Source organism: Schistocerca serialis, chromosome 5 (assembly GCF_023864345.2).
Source record: "Schistocerca serialis cubense isolate TAMUIC-IGC-003099 chromosome 5, iqSchSeri2.2, whole genome shotgun sequence".
Taxonomy (NCBI): domain Eukaryota; kingdom Metazoa; phylum Arthropoda; class Insecta; order Orthoptera; family Acrididae; genus Schistocerca; species Schistocerca serialis.
The window spans coordinates 303455207-303474546 of NC_064642.1; the positions used below are offsets into that span (position 1 = coordinate 303455207).

At 39.7% G+C, this 19340-nt stretch overlaps 1 protein-coding gene across 1 annotated transcript in view; it reads right to left on the reverse strand.

The window, feature by feature from the left end:
* The window catches only part of LOC126481136 (piwi-like protein Siwi), a 127554-nt gene that overhangs the window by 35506 nt on the left and 72708 nt on the right, over positions 1–19340 (reverse strand). Inside the window, exons 9-11 of the mRNA XM_050104686.1 lie at positions 19075–19326; positions 5770–5920; positions 1325–1466 (exon numbers count right to left, since the gene is read on the reverse strand). Of these exons, the coding sequence (XP_049960643.1) occupies positions 1325–1466; positions 5770–5920; positions 19075–19326 (545 nt within the window). The remainder of the gene's footprint in view (positions 1–1324; positions 1467–5769; positions 5921–19074; positions 19327–19340) is intronic.

Sequence of the window (19340 nt, forward strand, 5' to 3'; positions counted from 1 at the left end):
ATTTCCTTGAGAAGGAAAAGCTTTTATACACAAAATCAGCAAGGATTTAGAAAGCTTGACCCATTGAAATTCAGCTTGTCCTTTCCCCATATGGTACACTGCCAACAATGGATAATAGGCAACAGCAGGCAGATCCTATTCCCACATATCCTGAAAGCATTCCACACAGTGTCCCAATGCAGACGGGGGAGGGAGTCCGAAAAGAAAGGAACAAGTTAACAGGCATGCGATGGACTCCAAGACTTCTTAAGTAACAGAACCTAGCATGCTGTCCCAGATAGCAAGTGTTCAGAGACAAGTATCATCAGGAGTGTCCTTGGGTAGGGTGATACGACTGCTCTTGTTCTCCATATACATAAATGCACTGATCAACAGGATGAACAGCAATCTGCGGTTGTTTACTGATCATGCATTGATGAAAGGGAAGATGTCATCAGTGAGTAACTGTAACGGGATACAAGGTGACTGAAACAAAATTTCTATTTGTTGTGATGAATGGCAGCTTGCTCTAAATGTAGAAAGATTTAAATTGATGTAGACGAGTATGAAATACAATCCTGCAGTGTTTGAATACGGTATTAAAAGTATGCTGCTTGAGACAGTCACACTGAATAAATAACTGGGTATAATGTTGGTAAGCTATATGAAATCGAAAAAGCATTAAGGACTGTAGTAGGGAGGCAAATGGTCAACTTCAGTTTAATGGGATAATTTTATTGGAGAAATGTAGTTCATCTGTAAAGGAAACTGCATGTATAACACTAGTATGACCTATTCTTTAGTACTGCCCAAGTGTGAGATCACAACTAAGTCCGATTAAATGAAGACCTTAAAGCATTTCTGAGTATGTGTTTTTAATGACGTAATTGCCATTACCTTTTCAAATACATTTTGAAGTGTTATTCTTTGTTCTATCACATTCACTGCTCTACTGCTCTGGAGTACACACAAAAAAATTACAGAAGCACACACACACGCCCACACGCCCACACGCACGCATGCACGCACTCACACACAGGGAGAGAAAACATTTGTGTAAATTTTTCCTGTAATTTTTTTAGGTGTATTCTAGAGCAGTGAATGTGATATAACAAAGAGTAACACTTCAAAATGAATTCGAAAAGGTAATGACAAAAATTTTGTCATTAAAAACACGCACTCAGGAATGCTTTAATGTCTTCATTTAATCTGACATAGTTGTGATCTCAAACACTTCGGTAGTACTAAAGAATGGGTCATACTTGTGTCCTACATGCACGCGCACAAGAGAGAGAGAGAGAGAGAGAGAGAGAGAGAGAGAGAGAGAGATTACAGAAGTACTCACTAGTAGGGTTCTGGCATGTTGATCCGCATACCACCGGCAGCTCGCTGAAGTGTTTGCACAAATGATCCTGCATCCCTCATACATCTTGAGGGACTTATGACAACCCAGTTCTTTAGAGTGCAACACACAAACATTGGATTTGCTGCAAACAATAATACACAGAACATTTAGAAGATTTCGCACTATATTCCGTGTACTATTACATCATGTGAAAAGCATTCATGTTTCATTCCACCCAAATATTTTTTGTTATTTACACACACACACACACACACACACACACACACACACACACACACACACACTTCCCTCCAATATTAAATTGATTCCTTGATGCAACTGATGTGTCATTTCGCTTTCATACATGGCTACACTCCAGCAGACCAATTCAAATTAAATTCACATTTAATGTTAGTGAAATTCCTCCTTTTCATAATTTTTTTCTTGTCTAGTCAGTCTACATTTTATATACACTCTACTTCAGCCTTCATCAGTTATCTTACTGCCCAAAATAGCAAAACGTCTACTTTTTAGTGTCATTTTCCTCCTATCTAATTACCTCATCACTGCCTAATTTAATCTGAATACAGTCCATTACCCTTGTTTTGCTTTTGTTGATGTTCATCTAATATCCTGCTGTTGAGAAACTGTCCATTCCACTGAACTGTTCTTGCAAGTCCCTTGCAGTCTCAGAATTACAATGTCATCAGCAAACCTCAAAGCTTTTATTTCTTCTTCCTGCATTTCTATTCCCTCCACAAATTTCTCTTAAGTTCCCTCTACTGCTAACTCAATGTATACAATCATCATTAGGAATAAATTACAACCCTGTCTCACTACCTTCTCAGCCTTCTTGCATGTACTTGGGACTTTTATAGCTGCTTTCTGCTTAATGTAGAAGTTGTTTACTCTGCTACCTTTCAAATTTCGTGGAGCCCATTCCAGTCAGTACTGTCAAAAGATTTCTTTAATTCTACAAAATCTATAGTCATATGTTTGCCTTTCTTCAACATGTCTGCTAGGTATGTTGTAGGGTCAATATTGGCTCCCATGTTCCTACATTTCTCCAGAACCCAAATGATGTTCCTCGAGGTCAGCTTCTACTAGACTTTCCATTTGTCTGTAAATAATTCGTATCAGTATTTTGCAACCATGATTTTAAATTATGTAACTCATAGCTGGGTAATATTCGCACATGACAGCCAGCACCTGCCTCTTTGGAATTGGAATTGCAGTGTACTTCCAATTATTTGGATTAATATGGGGGAGAAAAATCCACAAATAATCAAGAAACACGAATAATCTACCAATTTTCAAACCTGTATTATTTGTCCAAAAGTTTATCCAAATTCTGTGCATAGGTAAAGTAAGCACGTTTATTTTTTTTAAATAATCTGTGATGTTGTCTTCATCTCCACTTTCACATTCAGTGTCCTCTTTGTTTTGCTGTGAAGCAGCAGTCACTCAGGTACTGGAAGCAGGGTTCACTGTTCCGAGCTTCAGCCTCTCACTCAAGTTTTCTTGATGAACATCTTCGAAGCCATTTAAATCAATTACCAGATTCATTATTTGTGTAGTTGTTATTTCTTCATCACTGAACCTTGAAAATAACTTTCTTCAGTATATCTAAGAATTTTTCTCCATGACCAAACTTGCATCTGTAGCCCGATTTCCTGCCAGGTATCAGAAATCCCGTGTATGGAATCCAAAATTGTCAACTTTCTCCGAGAATGGCACCAAATAATCCCCATCGAATGGTATACCAGCCCAGTAGCACCCTTTTATCGATGCAATTACACCTTGGTCCATTGGCTGTATAAGGCAGTCATATTACGAGGTAAAAACTTAGTTACAATGAGACCACCATCAGATACAACTTATCCTTTTGGTATGTGAAGTGGCATTATCAAGCAATAGAACAGCATCCTGCAGCAATTCTCTCTCTTCTAGTAATTGTCGAACTTGTGGTACAAAATGCTTGTGTAACCAGTTTGTGAAAATTTCAGTATCCATCCACACTCCTTTCTGGTTGCAATAATGCACAAGATCCTTAGCTGTGATATCCTTGAATGTTCTTTTTTTATGTTATAATCTCTAGCAGTTTCATTTTATGGTTCCCAGAAGCATTAGTGGTGCACAAAATTGTAATGCTTTCTTTAGACAACCTATATGCATGACCATGAACTTTGCTCTTAAAATTAAAGGTTCTGGTTGGTTGACACTTCCAATAGAGTGTACTTTCACCTGTATCATAAATTTGACCTGGTGCGAAATTCTCTTCTTCCACAAAAATCTGGAACCATTTTCCAGTAGAACCAGCTGCTGCAAAATTTGAACTAAGCCACTCTCCTTGCACAGTAGGTTCGCAAATCTCATGATGTCATTAAATTCTTCCTCGAACCCTACAGCTTCATGAAAAAATCTATCTTTTCTGGCACTCATCCTACCCAAAATAATGACACATTCTAGTCTTTTCGGCTCTAAACCATTGCAAAAGAGCAGCATCTCATCCATCAAATGTAGATCTGTCCATGCTTTTTCATACAGATGGCCTGGAACTAGGATCTCATCTCCTGACAAAATCCAGTACTTTCTGCTTATTCTTTTTGATGTCCTGAACAGTCTGCATTCCAAAACCATAACCAGCACAGTCTTGCAACAGTTTCCTCATTCTAAAATCTTTTAATTAAATCTAATTTTTGTGGTGGTGGTGGTGGTGGTGGTGGTGGTGGTGGTGGTTAGTGTTTAACGTCCCGTCGACAACGAGGTCATTAGAGACGGAGCGCAAGCTCGGGTTAGGGAAGGATTGGGAAGGAAATCGGCCGTGCCCTTTCAAAGGAACCATCCCGGCATTTGCCTGAAACGATTTAGGGAAATCACACCTCTAATTTTTGTTTTAATGTCAACAAGCTTCTTTTGTTTCTCTGACATCTCTTCTTACAAATCTCTAGATTTGGTTCATTGACACACATTAATTAACATCAGAAAACTTAGTTTGTTTCCGATTTACACGGAACAGGCTGGCTGATAATGTAAACTGCTCCTTGTTGTCATGTGATAGTCGTTTAAACAATGGAAATGGCACTTGCCAAGCAGTGGGTTGTTTATTGCTCTTTTCCTAATAAAAGTATTTTTTTAGGGGCTCAAATAATTTGCAAACTTGATAACCTACACACGAATAATTGGGAGTGCACTGTATTACATTCTTGAAATCTGAGGCTATTTCCCACATCTCTTACATCTTGCACCACCTGGTGGAATAGTTTTGTCATAGATGGCTCTCCCAAGGGTATCAGTAGTTCTGATGGAATGTCTTTTATTCCCAGTGTCCTGGTTTAGACTTATGTCTTTCAGTGCTCTGCCATGTTGTTCTCTCAGTATCGCACCTTCATCACACCTTCAACTACTTTCTCTTCCCTTTCTAAAATGTTGCCTGGAAGTTCATTTTCGTTGTCTAGGCCCTGCATATATTCATTCCATCTATCAGCTTTTCTTTCTTTGCTTAATACTGGTTTTCCATCTGTACTCTCATATCGCCTCTCTTTTCTCCAAACACACACATTTTTCCTATAGGTGGTACTGTCTCCCCTCCCCCTTCCCCCACCCCTTATATTTGCTTTGGTAGACTCACATTTGTCCTCTAACAATTCTTACTTCAGTCACTTCACACTTTCTGACAATCATTTTTGAGGTATTTATATTCCCCTTTGCTTGCTTCATTTATATATTTTCCCCTTTCATCAATTAAAATCAATATCTGTTGGGATATGCACATATTGCTACTAGGTCTTGTTTTTCCACCTATTTGATCCTCTGTTTTCACATTTCATCTCTCAATGCTACCCACTTGTTTACTGTATTCCCTTCTCCAGTTTTAGTCGTAATTGCCCAAAGCTACTTTCAGAATTCTCAACAACCTCTGGTTCTCTGAACTTAACAGAACATTATATACGTATTTCATTCAAAAATTTGCATGAAAGAAGTTGTGGCATAGCATACATCCATTTCCATAACCTGTAAATCACCATAAAATGTGTGCACCTGTGTATACATATTAAACTAGAATCCCCCCCCCCCCTCCAAATTTTTCCTGTTTCATTTGTAGATGGTACTCGGGAAGAAAGACTGTTAATACAATCATATGCAAGTAATTTTCTAATTTTACTGTTGTCTTCATTAAGTATCATGTCCAAGGATATAAACCAAAGGAAGTCCTGTTGCTCCGTGACTGCTATTGGAATGTGATTTTGTCTAAAATAAATGTGCATTCACAGCACATCAATTGCTTATCTTTGATGTAATGTAGCTTCTCCAAAATTTCAGCCTGTTAAATAGTTCTGCCACTTACAAACTTGTGAGATTATTCACCTTACAGTGTCTTTAAATGTAAGTCTTCAGACTATGGTACCTTGAAATCTAGAAGTGAGATCAGAAAGTTTACTTACACCGTAACTGCCTCGTCCAATCTGCCTCGTGCCCTGCATCATACTTAATAGTAGCTGACTGTATTATTTTTTCTTGAGGTAAAATTCTACCTTCTACATCTACTAAACTCCTTCCTAGCTTCATGTTCCATTCAGTCAGACTGCTAACAACCTAAACAAAATAAAAATATTAAAAAATTAAAGTGATATAGTAAGTTGCCAATTGTTTTGGTGCAAAAGTAACCATACAGAGTGGCTGGTTAAATTTACTGATATCTGGAGTTAATGAAGTGCTACATTAATTTTCTTCATCCTTCATGTTGTCAACAATATTTTGAATCATATTACGCACTTGTCGCTTAACTTCAAATTTTGTTATACCTAATTATAATAATAATAATAATAATAATAATAATAATAATGCTAAATACATCTCCAAATACTACTGCAAAAACAATGAACAAAATTGGTGTAATGTTTATGGCAATTAACAAATTAGTGTTATGTCTGAAAGATAAATCATGGGACATTAAGCCAAATGGAACTGCTGATCAATTCTTACGGTTTGCACAATGTGCTGTCACTCAGAAAATACATTGCTATTAGTAGTGTAACCCAAACCACCAGTACTGTTCTTGGAATGGAATTTGCTGAAGTCCATACATACCAGTCCAAGAAAACAGCATGTTTAACCGACGTCATATAACTGTGTGGAGGTTTACATATTCAAAAATCAGGAGTGGATTTAGATATTTGGACAACATAAAAGTAGATGTTAAAGAGTGTGTGTGTGTGTGTGTGTGTGTGTGTGTGTGTGTGTGTGTGTGTGTTTAGCTGCTTATGTGTAGGTTAACGTGCAGCAGAAATCTGCAACCAAACAATGCTGAAAGTTTGTCAAAAGAATGTGTTGATTTCATCTCAACACCAGACATCTGACAACATCCACATTTGCTGCTGGTATTGAAAGTTTCTGTTCCACAAAATTATGAACAGATTTGCATCCCTTCAGAATATCTGCACCGCAGAGACCTGCTATTACAGACAGTGTCAAATGTTTGAATGTTTACTTCAACTCCACCTGAAGAACTTGTCTTCACATTAGTGAAAAGTTTGCTAGTTTCCTCATGAAAAATGTGTTTTTCCATTAAAAAATAAACTTTCAATGGCATTAACAGTTTCATCCGCTGGCATCTCATTTTCCGAAACATTTACAAATCAAATGGTACCAAAAGCAGTTTTCAAGAGAACCTTAAAGCAGTGTTAACTGAACATTTTTACGATTTGCATAGATAAGTACAGAAACCACGAAACATGCACTTTAGTTTTGCAAACATGTAAATCAGCATGATGCCTGCTTTGTTTCCTTCTGTCACACAATCACAATACACACATCAGGTCACACAAAAGTGTTTGTGACAGTAAAAAGTAACACTGACACTGGGAGCATCTAACACGTGGATCACCAATTTTGATCAAGTTTTTGAAGGATGTTCTATATTGAAAAATAAAAGACATTTCGTTTTTTGCTGGACACCCGCTGGTTTTTGAAAAAAAAAAAAAAAAAATCGAGGTCAAGTTGATAAAAGAAACTCTTATTTTCAATGCTATGTATTAAAAGATCTAAAAACAAAATAGAATGGAGTCGTTATTCCATGCACATGGTATTCAGACAGGTTTGCCCACTTTAAGCACTCTTAATTTGTTCAAAGTAAACATGCCAACCCATCTCAACAATTGGTAAAGAGAACCGTGGTGGGATTTCAACAGGGTCAGTCATGTGCATAGGCACGCGTGAGGCGGCCGCGAACCCTCATCAGGACAATACATGCCAGTTAAAACACTGATGGACAGAGAACCAACACCATGAGACACACGTCAAAGTATGAACTTTTAAACCACAATAACTACAATACACACAATTGGAGCTCAAATTACCGTGGCTGCTGGCACTTGACTGTTTCAAATCTAAACTCTTTAAAGTATTTAAAGTATACTCTTTCTAATTACAGGGCCTCAGATGATTCCCTTACTGTTATTTTTCCACCACTGTCTCCCATGTCAGGTAGACAGTCCCTAGTTTCTGGGAAAAAAACCAAGACCAAATTGGTGACAGAAAATTGTATTTTCAAAGTTATTAATTAAAAGATCATCCAAAAACAAACTTTTATTAATACAGGATGCAGCCAAACTGACTAAGCAGTTTTAAGGAGCAATAAAAAGTAATTCTGGATATATAGAGAAAAAATGTTTTTATTTTCTAAATTAGTACAATATACCATTTTACATTCATTTAGTTTTGAATATAATGTCCTCAAGATGGCGGCCGACCATTAGCATCAATACATTGTTGTAGATGATCCCTTTAGTTTTGAGCAGCTCTTGCATACATATCGCAGGTATGGCATTCACTTCGTCAATAATCTGCTCTTAACTCTGGTAGGGTGTCAGGGCAGGTTTTGAAAACCTTTTCCTTCAGTTATCCCCAAAGAAAGTAGTCACAAATGCTCAAATCTGGTGCCCGCGCAGGCCACCCGACATCACCCCTCAAAGAGACAAGGTGTCCCGGAAACATTTCTCTCAAAACATCAAGTGAAATTAGAGCTTTGTGAGCAGTAGCTCCATCCTGTTGGAACCACAAGTCCCCCAGTCCATTTTCTTCAACAATCTCATCCATTCTGGGTTGCAGAAAATTTTGCAACATTGAAACATAACGTGTGGAATTCACTGTCACGGTCACTCCTTCCTCCTCAAAAACTAAGGCCCTACAACGCCAAATTGTGATATGGCACACCACACTGTCACTTTAGGAGAATGTTCCAGTCTTCCATGATTGATTCGGGGGTTATTTTCAGCCCAGTAGCAGAAGTTTTGCTTATTTACGCATTCACTAAGATGAAAATATGCCTCATCACCACTGAAAAAAGCTGCATTCAGAGGGATCTGAGCAAGCATTTGCTCACAGAGATTTTGACAGTTGGCGTAGTCTGCTGGGTATAACTCTTGAGCAATCATTATTTTGAAAGGATGGAACTTCAAATCGCACTGCAGAATCCTTCTCAAGCCGCAGTCTGAAATCCCCAATGCAACAGCATGTCATCGAGCAGAACATTGCGGCGATTGCTGAACTGCTGTTCTCACCTGCTGCACATTTTCTGGCGTTCTGATGGATCTGTGTTGGCCATGTGTATCTATTCTTAGTGTGCTACCAGTTTCCTCCAACTGCCAAATCCAGGACCGAGTTGTGTTTGCATTAGGAATGGCATTGTTGCGTGGAATGTTGAACTGTTGCCGAAAAGCTCGTTGTGTAGCAATCGCAGATCTGTTGTTTTCATAAGTGTGAACGGCGAAACTACAATGTGCGCTGGTCCAGACCATGCTGGCTGCTGAAATGGGGTCAACGACTGAACAAAGGCAGAACACGTGCCGCTGCCCTTTCCCACCACAGCCCCAGCGGTAATCAATAGAAACTGATTAGTTGGTTCTGCCGCACCCTGTATAATAAGGAGCCCAAAATTATTATTCGAGTTGCACTTTCATGCTGTAGCTTGTGTCTTCTACACGTCTAGCAAGCAAGTTCAGCTGATGAGCAGTCCGCTATCCAATTAAACTGTCAGTGCAATTCACAAATCAAGAGATTCCACATTGAGAGCTCCTTGGCGAGCGAATAGAACTTTATCAAACTATTTCACATCATAGACGATGTGAGTGTGTAAATGACCTTACAAAATGGCAGAGAATCAACAACTTCAAGTTCAGCAGTGGAATAGGAAATTCAAAATGACAATGATTTAACAGATACCAGTGAAAACACGAGTGAAGAGAGCAAACTAAACTCACTGACGCTGTGCAAGTGTTCTCAAATTTATTTCAAAGCCACGGCTTTGCACTACCAGCTGTGAGCGCATTATTTCTGACGGATCTCTTTCAATTAGCAATGAACTGTATCAACACTTTTCAATTATGCACCAAGAAATGACTTTAGTAGAAGTCTAAGAGGTTGCCTATGAAAATGAAACCAATACTCTTCCAAATTTTGTTGGAAGTAGCAATATCACCAAAACTTCCAAGCGCATGAACATAATCACCTGTGAAATCAGGACAAGAAGATTTCGCATATGAGCCTGTATAAAAGAGATGTAAAGTTTTAGAGCAAGTACTATTCAATGTCAAAATAACTACAGATATAATGGCAAAACAACATCTTAATCGGACTCTAAAACACTGCAGACCAAGGGAGCAGCTTAAAACACTGCAGACCAAGGGAGCAGCTTAAATGTTAACTAGAAAGGAAGCAGACATCCGAAATGGAAGAGATGGAGTTGACAACTTACAAGCTATCTATAAATGGACATTAGACAGATTCGTCGAAGCCAGAGAAATTGCGGAGTGTGTATGATGGTTTGTGACAACTGTGAATGGCCTTCCATAGAGATGCTGTCGAAATCTGCACATGGCCCAGATCACAGCAAGACATTCTCTTTCTGTAGTTGAGTAGTTTCTCTCTGCTTTTGTAAGTGTCTTGGAAGCATAGGCTATAACCTTCTGTTTTCCATCCAAAATTTGCACCAGAACAGCACCGATCCCATACCCACTGGCATCTGTGTGTAGTTCTGTAAGTGCTCTCTCATCATACGGACCAAGTACAGGGTCAGCTGTCAGAGCTTTTCGCAGCACATCTAAAGAATCTTGTTGAGTACCACCCGAGATAAATTTAGCATCAGATCTCACCTTTTCTGGGTCTGGCCGCACACCTTCATTTGGCACAAGGTGTCCAAGTATTTTGATTTCTTTTGCTCCAAAGAGACACTTTCTTGGATTAAGTTTCAGTCTGCCTTGTTGGCGACACTTAAGAACAGCCCTCAGTCTTCTTATATGTTCATCAAATGTCTCTGAGAACACTATAATGTCATCTAAATTACAAAGACACATTGTCCACTTCAGCTGACTTAGAAGATTATCCATCATCCATTCAAAAGTTCCTGGTGCATTACACAAACCAAACAGCATTACCTTAAACTCAAACAGGCCCTCAGGGGTAATGAATACAGTTCTCATGATCAGCCTCATCTACTTCAATTTGCCAGTATCCCGAGTACATGTCAATGGTTGAGAAAAACTTAGCACCCTTCAGACAATCTAGTGTATCATCAATTCATGGAAGAGAGTAAATGTCCTTTTTAGTTATCTTATTAAGCTTCCTGTAATCAACACAAAAGCACCAACTGCCATCCTCCTTCCCGACTAGAACTGCTGGTGACGACCATGGGCTCTGTGAAGGCTGAATGATTTCCTTCTTCATCATCTCTACCTCGTCGCAAATTATTCGACGTTCCGTTGCTTACACATGGTATGCTCTCTGGCTCATTGGTTGATGGTCTCCAATGCTAAGATGGTGCTTCACTGTCAATTTGTCTAATTTGCTCTTCACCTGTGGATTGAAGCATTCAGAGAACTCTTGAAGAATGGCACTTAGATGCTTCTGTTGCTTAGTGAAATCTGGTGATAGTCGAGCTAGGAGATCTTGTCTCTTAGTGGTAGAGCCAATTTCGCCCACAGAGTCAGCATGGGATGTTTCTATGATGCTCACCTGTTTGGCAATTAACGGCTCTGCGTTTACTACACACATGCGTCTTGGAAGGCTCTATGGTTCTCGGCGACAGTTAATTACCCACAATTCACCGAATCCATTCTTAAATGAGACGACAGAGGCTGGGATGACCAAGCTATTCTTCAGTGGTATGCTTCTCTTGCATTGCACTACAAGATCCATGTGTTGATGCATGGCATGATAGATGACAGTTACCTTTGTAGTGCTGACTGCAGGAATGACCGCTTCATCCAGCACACAGTCTCCGCACTCGGATGAGCATCTTCCTGTCTACAGTATCTCATTTCATCTAGCATAATCTTCAAGCGATCGCACTCTATAATTGTCTGAGAAGCTATCAAAAAGTCCCATCCAAGAATGACGTCAGGACTACATTCTTGCAAGAAGATGAATTCTCAGTACTCTGTATGGCCACTTATACTCACACAAATGACACATCTTACTGTAGGTTTTACGTATTTCCCATTAGCCACCTTCAGCCGAGATGTTTTGTTGTCTATGAATACGGTTTTCTGCAACTGGCAATGGTACTTCTCCGAAATGACTGAATATGATGCTCCAGAGTCTGCAAGAGCTTGGGCTGGTCAGCCATCCATAAGGATATCTATGTGGTTGCCTATCATTTTTTTAGTGATCAACGGCGGAGGATTTTTTCTCTTCAGTGGCCTCACTTCCAAGGACGGTCGCACCCTTTAGTTTTCTAGGTTACGGCGGCTAGGTGATTGGCTGGAGCTTCTAAACAGCAATGAAGACCTTGATCGGTGTGTTGGGGAGCATCCTCTCCAGCGGCTAGCTTGCGGCAATGGTGACCTACATCATCCTGCACCCACATCATCTTGTTCATCTTCGTCGTCCCGGAGTTGACGTCGGCTAAGATCGGTCTGCTGTCTTCTCGAGCAGGCGTCATCAAATATCCGCTGCCTTTCTCGACAATAGCGCACCACATGTCCCGGTCGTTCACAGTGGAAACATAGTGGTTGGTTATCCTGGTTTCTCCAGACGTCAGTCTTCCTTGGTGCCCAAAGAAGGTTCCTCATGCGGCTTTGTAGGAATGTAGCTCCACCTGCGTCTCTACTTTTTCACCGTTTCAAAGGAAAATGAAGGATGAGAGATTGGGTTCAATTTCTGTTCCACTTCTTCCCTTACGACCTCTTGAAGCATCTCGGTTTTTTGCTCATCGTGCAATCCAAGTGCCTTCTGAACTTCCTCTCTCACTATCTGACTAAGAACACTTACGAAATCAGTTCCTTCTTCCATCATAGACACGGATACGACATTTTGAAGCAGTTCAAACTTCTACATTGTAGTTCTTTTTCGATGCATTGTCTCGATATATTGGCACCATTTTATGAAGTCGTCTGCTGTCGGAACCTCCTTCAGCAGTAGGGCTTGATACATGTCCTCAGCAACACCCTTCATGAGATGTGCACCCTTATCTTCCTCCTCCATTCTAGCATCCACTATTTTACACAGGTCCAAGACATCTTGAATGTAGGATGCTATACTTTCTCCTGGATACTATGCCCTGCACTGTAATTTATCTTCAGCCTAGCACTTCTGTCATATTGTGTCGGCAAAATACTTGTGCAGTTCCGCCTGGAATACTTCCCAGCTTGTTAACTTCTCCTCCTTGTTTTCATACCATTGCTTGGCAGTGCCCTCCAAGTAGAAAAATACATTAGTCAAACACACGGTGTCATCCCATTTGTTAAATTTGGCTACATGCTCATATATCTTCAACCATCGGATCTTGGCCATCGGAAGAATGTCTCATGTGGTGGCACACAGTTGGTGTCATCGTAATGTCTTTTTCTGTCTCTGATAGATTGCGATCTGTTGAATATGGCTCGAACTCTGCGCCACGCAAATGGCAGCTCTGTCGTGGCCTGATGGGAGCCACTGGGTCATCAATGTGCACTATCACAAGTTCCACTAACCAGCGTCTCTACAAGAATAATGTCACGTAGAAGTAGGTTTAATTAGATGAATGGCAAACACTAACTTCACATAATGAAGGTTTATTCAGCAGTTGCAGATACAAGAGCGCAGAGTGAACTGCCTCCGGCCTGAACACATACGGTATATACACAGTTACAGAACATTCCAGAACAATGATTTTTGACATTTGCAGATACTTCTAGAATGTCCTCGAACCGAATATAGAAACTAAAATTTTACAGTTCAGGTGAGTTTTGAACTCACAACCCTCCATTCAATAGTCTAGTATAATAACCACTACACCACAGTGACTGTGCTACTCAACTACTTCTGCGGCAGTATTTATTGTTTGATAATTTCATTTTTGTGATTTAGGACCAAAAAACTTCGCACTTTTATGAGGTATTAAAACTATGGTGGCAAATGGATTTCCGACTTCCATTTTGTGAGCTGTTGTGTGTTGCCACACATGTACAAAATAATGAACAGTTCTCGATTTTTTTTTTTTTTTACTTTATTTAAAATAAATATTTTACTCATATTTAAATTTACTTACTACAAAGTGAAAACAATTCTGCAATCCCGAAAACTTTGTCACACAATATAATTATGCGCTGATACAGGACAGGCCGGCCGAAGTGGCCGTGCGGTTAAAGGCGCTGCAGTCTGGAACCGCAAGACCGCTACGGTCGCAGGTTCGAATCCTGCCTCGGGCATGGATGTTTGTGATGTCCTTAGGTTAGTTAGGTTTAACTAGTTCTAAGTTCTAGGGGACTAATGACCTCAGCAGTTGAGTCCCATAGTGCTCAGAGCCATTTGATACAGGACACAATGGATATTGCAGAAGTGAAGTGATGTGTTCCAACAACAGTTGTAGCAGTTTTAATACACCTGGTGCAGTGTACTACCACATGACATCAGGCATAGACAGAGGTGGTAAGACATATTCCCATGAGCTTTGGGATACTCCTAAGTTGGTGGTAAGTATAATTCCGAAGGACCATAAATGACAGATTAATTTTGTGTTAAATGTACTTCCCAAGCCCCTTCCACAAACCACTTTGATGGTAACCGTATGTACCAAGAACCATTAAAACACTATCATTTGGTGGGATATATACTTCTCACAGTCCTGACTGCTATATTTCACAACAAACAAACTACAGCTGGTGCAGCTCACTGCCACTAGAAGCCAGGAGTGTACAGAAGTGGTAATATATATTCCTTTAAATTCTATAAAGAAACAGACTTGGTGGGAAATATATCCCCCACGGCCCGTGAAAGGTTTAACTCAAGACACCATATTCTACAGAATTAATAAAAAAATGTTTTTAGAGGATCTTTCAATATGTAGCAATGAAAATACTGTTTTTCGTTATCAGACATGACCTCGAATTTTTTATTTCCTCTAAAAATATGGATTGTCTAGCAAAAAGCTCAAAGATTTCTCTTTATTTTCAATGTAGAACGTCACTGCAAAACTTGATCGAAATCTGTGACCCGCATATCAGATCCTCCCTTGTGAGAATTTTTATCTCCATGTTTACTCTATGACATTTTTATAATTTTCATGGCGACAGGCTGATAGATCTGTAGGCCAGCTCAAGGGCTGACTGGCTGACACAAACAAAGCAAGTATTCGACATGTCGACTTTGCAAACCTAACATGGTATATTTCGTCTATCAAGTCTCTTCGTGTTTGCTGCTGGATCCTAAAATCAACTCAATTCAATATTTCGCAGCTTCAACTGTTCACCACCTTCAGGATAATGCTACTGCTGCTGCTGCCACTGGGTCCCGCCAAGAATTGATGCCAAGGCTGCAAATTGATGTCCTGTATAGGCCTCCATACCAAACATGGCACCTGTGCCGCTCACCACAGTTGCTGGCCTCCAAGACGGAGCAGGTGACACCGCCATAAATAGAACACCTGCAGCGAAGACATATTGCACTTAGACTATTTTCCAATACTCTGACAGGTTGCACCAAAGAAGATTTTGTGTTGATGCAGGATAGTACAGGGTTCCCCGTCCTGCTAACAGGAAACGCATTGTCTGTATTAATAAAATAATCTGCCGACCCAATTTTTCAATTGCCTCTTTATAGATACTGTTCCAAAAACCAGAAGTGTTAGCAACTATCACAGTTTTGTCCAATTTCATCCCATGTCACTCATTTAAGCAATGTTCTGCTACTGCTGATTTTTCTGGCCATTGCAGCCTCGTATGACAGCAATGTTCCACACACCTGTCCTGAACCTGTGAATCTAGTGGCCAATGTAAGCCTTCCCACACTGACACTGAATTTTATATAAGCCAGGCTTCCTAAGCCCCAAACCACCTTTCACAGACCTGAGTAGTGACCTAATCTTGGAAGGTGGATGAAACACACAATGTTGAAACTCCTTCAAATTCTTCCAGTCTTAAACAATATGCCCCCTGCATAAGGAATAAAGGCCAGCGATCTATGCTCCTCTTCATGCGCCTCCGGGGATGGTGCAAACTCCATTCAGAGTATCCATTTTCCTAAAAAACAGCCATCAAATATGCAAGGTAAGAACGCCACTGCATTCGTGTGGTGGATGAAAACACTTAGCAAGCACATACTGATCAGTGTGCATTGGCTTTCAGTGAACACTATGTCCCAGAATACCATATGGTTTATTGTAAACCATGACGTCCAAGAATGGAAGCATACCATCACTTTCAAACTCCACAGTAAATTTAATGCTGGGATGAAGACAGTTCAAGTGGTTCAAAAATCTGTGCAGAGTAGGAAGTCCATGTGGCCAGACGAAAAACCTATCATCTACATACCTCCAGAGGCATGTTGGTTGCAAAGTCGAAGTCCTCAAGTGCCATATCCTTGAAAAATATAGAATAGAGTTGATTTTAGGATCCGGTAGCAAACCCGAAAAGACTTTCAGGACTTATTACATTGACTTCCTCAGCAGAAAATATTAATAAAAGCCAAACTTCTTTAACAAATCAACAAAAATAACTTTATTATTCTGCAAGGCAATTAATGCTCGACTGTCAGAAAGGTGAAAATAAAATAAAATCTGAAACTAATAACATATTTTAGCCTTACATAATTAAGTGAGTGTGTTTTAATTCACTTGATAGCTCCCAGCCACAGGAATCCATTTTGTTTTCATTTGACGTGAGAACAGTAAACAAAGAGGAAACAGCAAAATCACTAAATTTAAATGTGGGTCATGTGGAGACTACCCACTTTCGCACTGTAACTCAAGACTGCTCTGTGCGTCAGCCCCGGATCGACGATACTTCGGGTAATACTAGATAGGGGCACCCCCCCCTCCCCCCTCCCTCGAGCATTTGACACAGGGCGTCTAAATTTTAAAAAAATCTAATTTTCAAAAATATGTTTATTTTGTAGTGCACATCTTTCTGAATAGTCTGATACATAAAACATATGTGTTCAAGGAAACATACGACATGTTATTTGGTCTTTAGTGTGCCAAAGTGCAGTGCCACACCTTTTCACACAGCATTCTTCTAACGCACATCACTATTTCACTCTGTGGAATTGAAACGTGTATGTGCATATTTTGTAATGGATGCCATCAAACTATATTCACAACAGTGGAAATTAAAATGTCCTGTCGTGCCCCTCCTGCTCCCAGTCTAGGCTCACATCCTGCCCTCCTTCTTTAAAAGGAAAAGAAAACTCGCAATGAATACTGGATGGAATTATTTGTGATCGAGAGAACAATAACTCTTCAGAAAATTTGCACTTTTTATTGCCTATTAGCTAATGACTTGCTGTTTAAGAGACAAGGAAGACAGTACACATTTCTTCAATCCCTAGCACCCAGCATTTCTTTCTCTCTAATCTTGCACCAGCTTTACATGGTCTGCTTTCCTTTCGGCAGAAGAATCTTATCACATCAAAATTCCTCAAATGTTTTGCTAAATGAAAAATCGAAATATCACTGTCTAATACTGAAAAAGCTATTAGTACAAATAGTACCCAAGGCTGGTGTGGTTTCTCAATCTGATTACGTCTATTTTGTCATTGGCTCCTACATAAAACAAAATATGCCTTTCTAATATTGCAGCAATTTTAACACACACCAAATAAACGAGACTGTTTTGGCACTAATGGTCATTTTTATAACACGACAGATTGACAATTCACAAATTACCAATATAAAATGCCTATTAAGCCTACTACAAGCAAAAGGCTTCATGTTAGGAAATAGTTTCACATTTCATTCATATGCTCCAGCTTCTCTAGCACGAGATCGAAAAGTAATAGTACGAAATTTTATATAAATTTGGAATCGTCATTTTCTTCCATAATTTTTGTATGTCCCCGTTCTTCTCCTTCCTCGTTCTAACAAGCAATCTTGTCATCAGTAATTCTGAAACTATTCCTGCCACTGTCAAAACTTACTTGCCAGTTAACTTCATTAACCTTGCCAGAATCACCAGTTTGGTTATCTCGGGATTATTCGCCAGCTAGGTGCTGTTACATGTTTGTGCAATGCATTTTCCGTGCTGCTTCCAGAGTAGAACTTAAGCGGCTGCTAGCCGGGCACTGAAAAATTCGCCCTTATTAGTGCAGCGATCTGGCCAAAAATTTTCTGTCAAAATTTCATTTTCTTGGACACACCAAGAAGATAATACATAATCTTTCCGATCTGTTATTCCTGTTAGTCGTTTATTTTCACTCTGGTAGTCTGAATCTATGGATTTCACTAGTAATTTTAGCAACGCTGGCATCGCAAACTCAATCAACTACATAAAACATCCATTTGCTTTACTCTGCTTGTATAGCCCCATCCCCTTTTGTCTGCAGGAAAGTATATTTGTAGATGTGACGAGGATTCCCCCGACAGAGCTATCACATACACTATGCACTATTCAAAAATCAAATTATGATTCATTCAGAAAGCAACTTAGAATGCATTCAAAAATGCTCAGAAACCAACAGGGACGCGTTTCAAAATCATATGAATAATCGATATACCAATGTGCGCTGGATGCTTGGCATCCGAGTCAGATACCTCGGTTTTTTACATTTATTACAGATGTAACTATCTGTTTCTCTTAACAAACAGCAGGGGCGACCACTTACGTACTTGACACGCAAGCAGACCATTATGCACCATATTTAACAAAAATTATCTCATTTTAGAAAACTGAGAGTTCCAGTTTGTAGAAGATGAAAATGTTAAGCGATTTTAAGATTTTGTTTGCATGTATTCTCCTAACTTCAATAGCAAAAAAGTTTCCCCTCACGTCAAAAATTTGGTAACATCGCAAGAAAACACATTTTTGCAAAATGTCCGTAATCTCCCTAATAATTTGTTGCTGCGCATAAAAGTAAATCTGCAACTCTTCCATAACACACTGATGCCAGTTAAGTATTTGTGCACTGAATAGTTTGCCTGTTTGACCGAGTAGAATGAAATGTAACATTACGCATGCATCGTTTGCCGGATACGGCAGACGACACACCAGAAACCTGCTCGAAAAGGAGGGGAGGCAGTAAGGAGGAATCGCCTCATCAGAAACTATGCTTCAAATTTTTTATTCGTACGAAATTGAGAACTTTCTCAGACAATGTTCTTTTGCTTTGAGAATCTACTCTGGAGTATATTCTCTTTTTCATTCATATGACCCAATGACATACCATTTAACACAAAGTAGCAACATGTATGCAGCAGTCAAAGGGTAAGTGTTTAGCATTCAAAAATCTGCTTTCATTTTAGTAAATTTTCTTAACAGACATAACTAATAAACAAATATTACCTCTGGCTCCTTATACAATCTCTCGTTGAACTGAAGCAGCTTCTGTATACGTGCCTCTGGTGCTACTCTCGTGTGATCTGCAAGAGCACGCATGAGGTGGAAATTTGCACGCATATCATCACTGATCCCAGTCATTTTGCACAACTCTGGTACAAGATATATTAAGTCTGCTTGGCCAGCTCTTCTCTCCCGCGGTTTCGATCTGGACACCAACAGAGGCTGGCGGTCTCCACGTATAGTTAGGTCATATTTCTACAGAAGTAGTG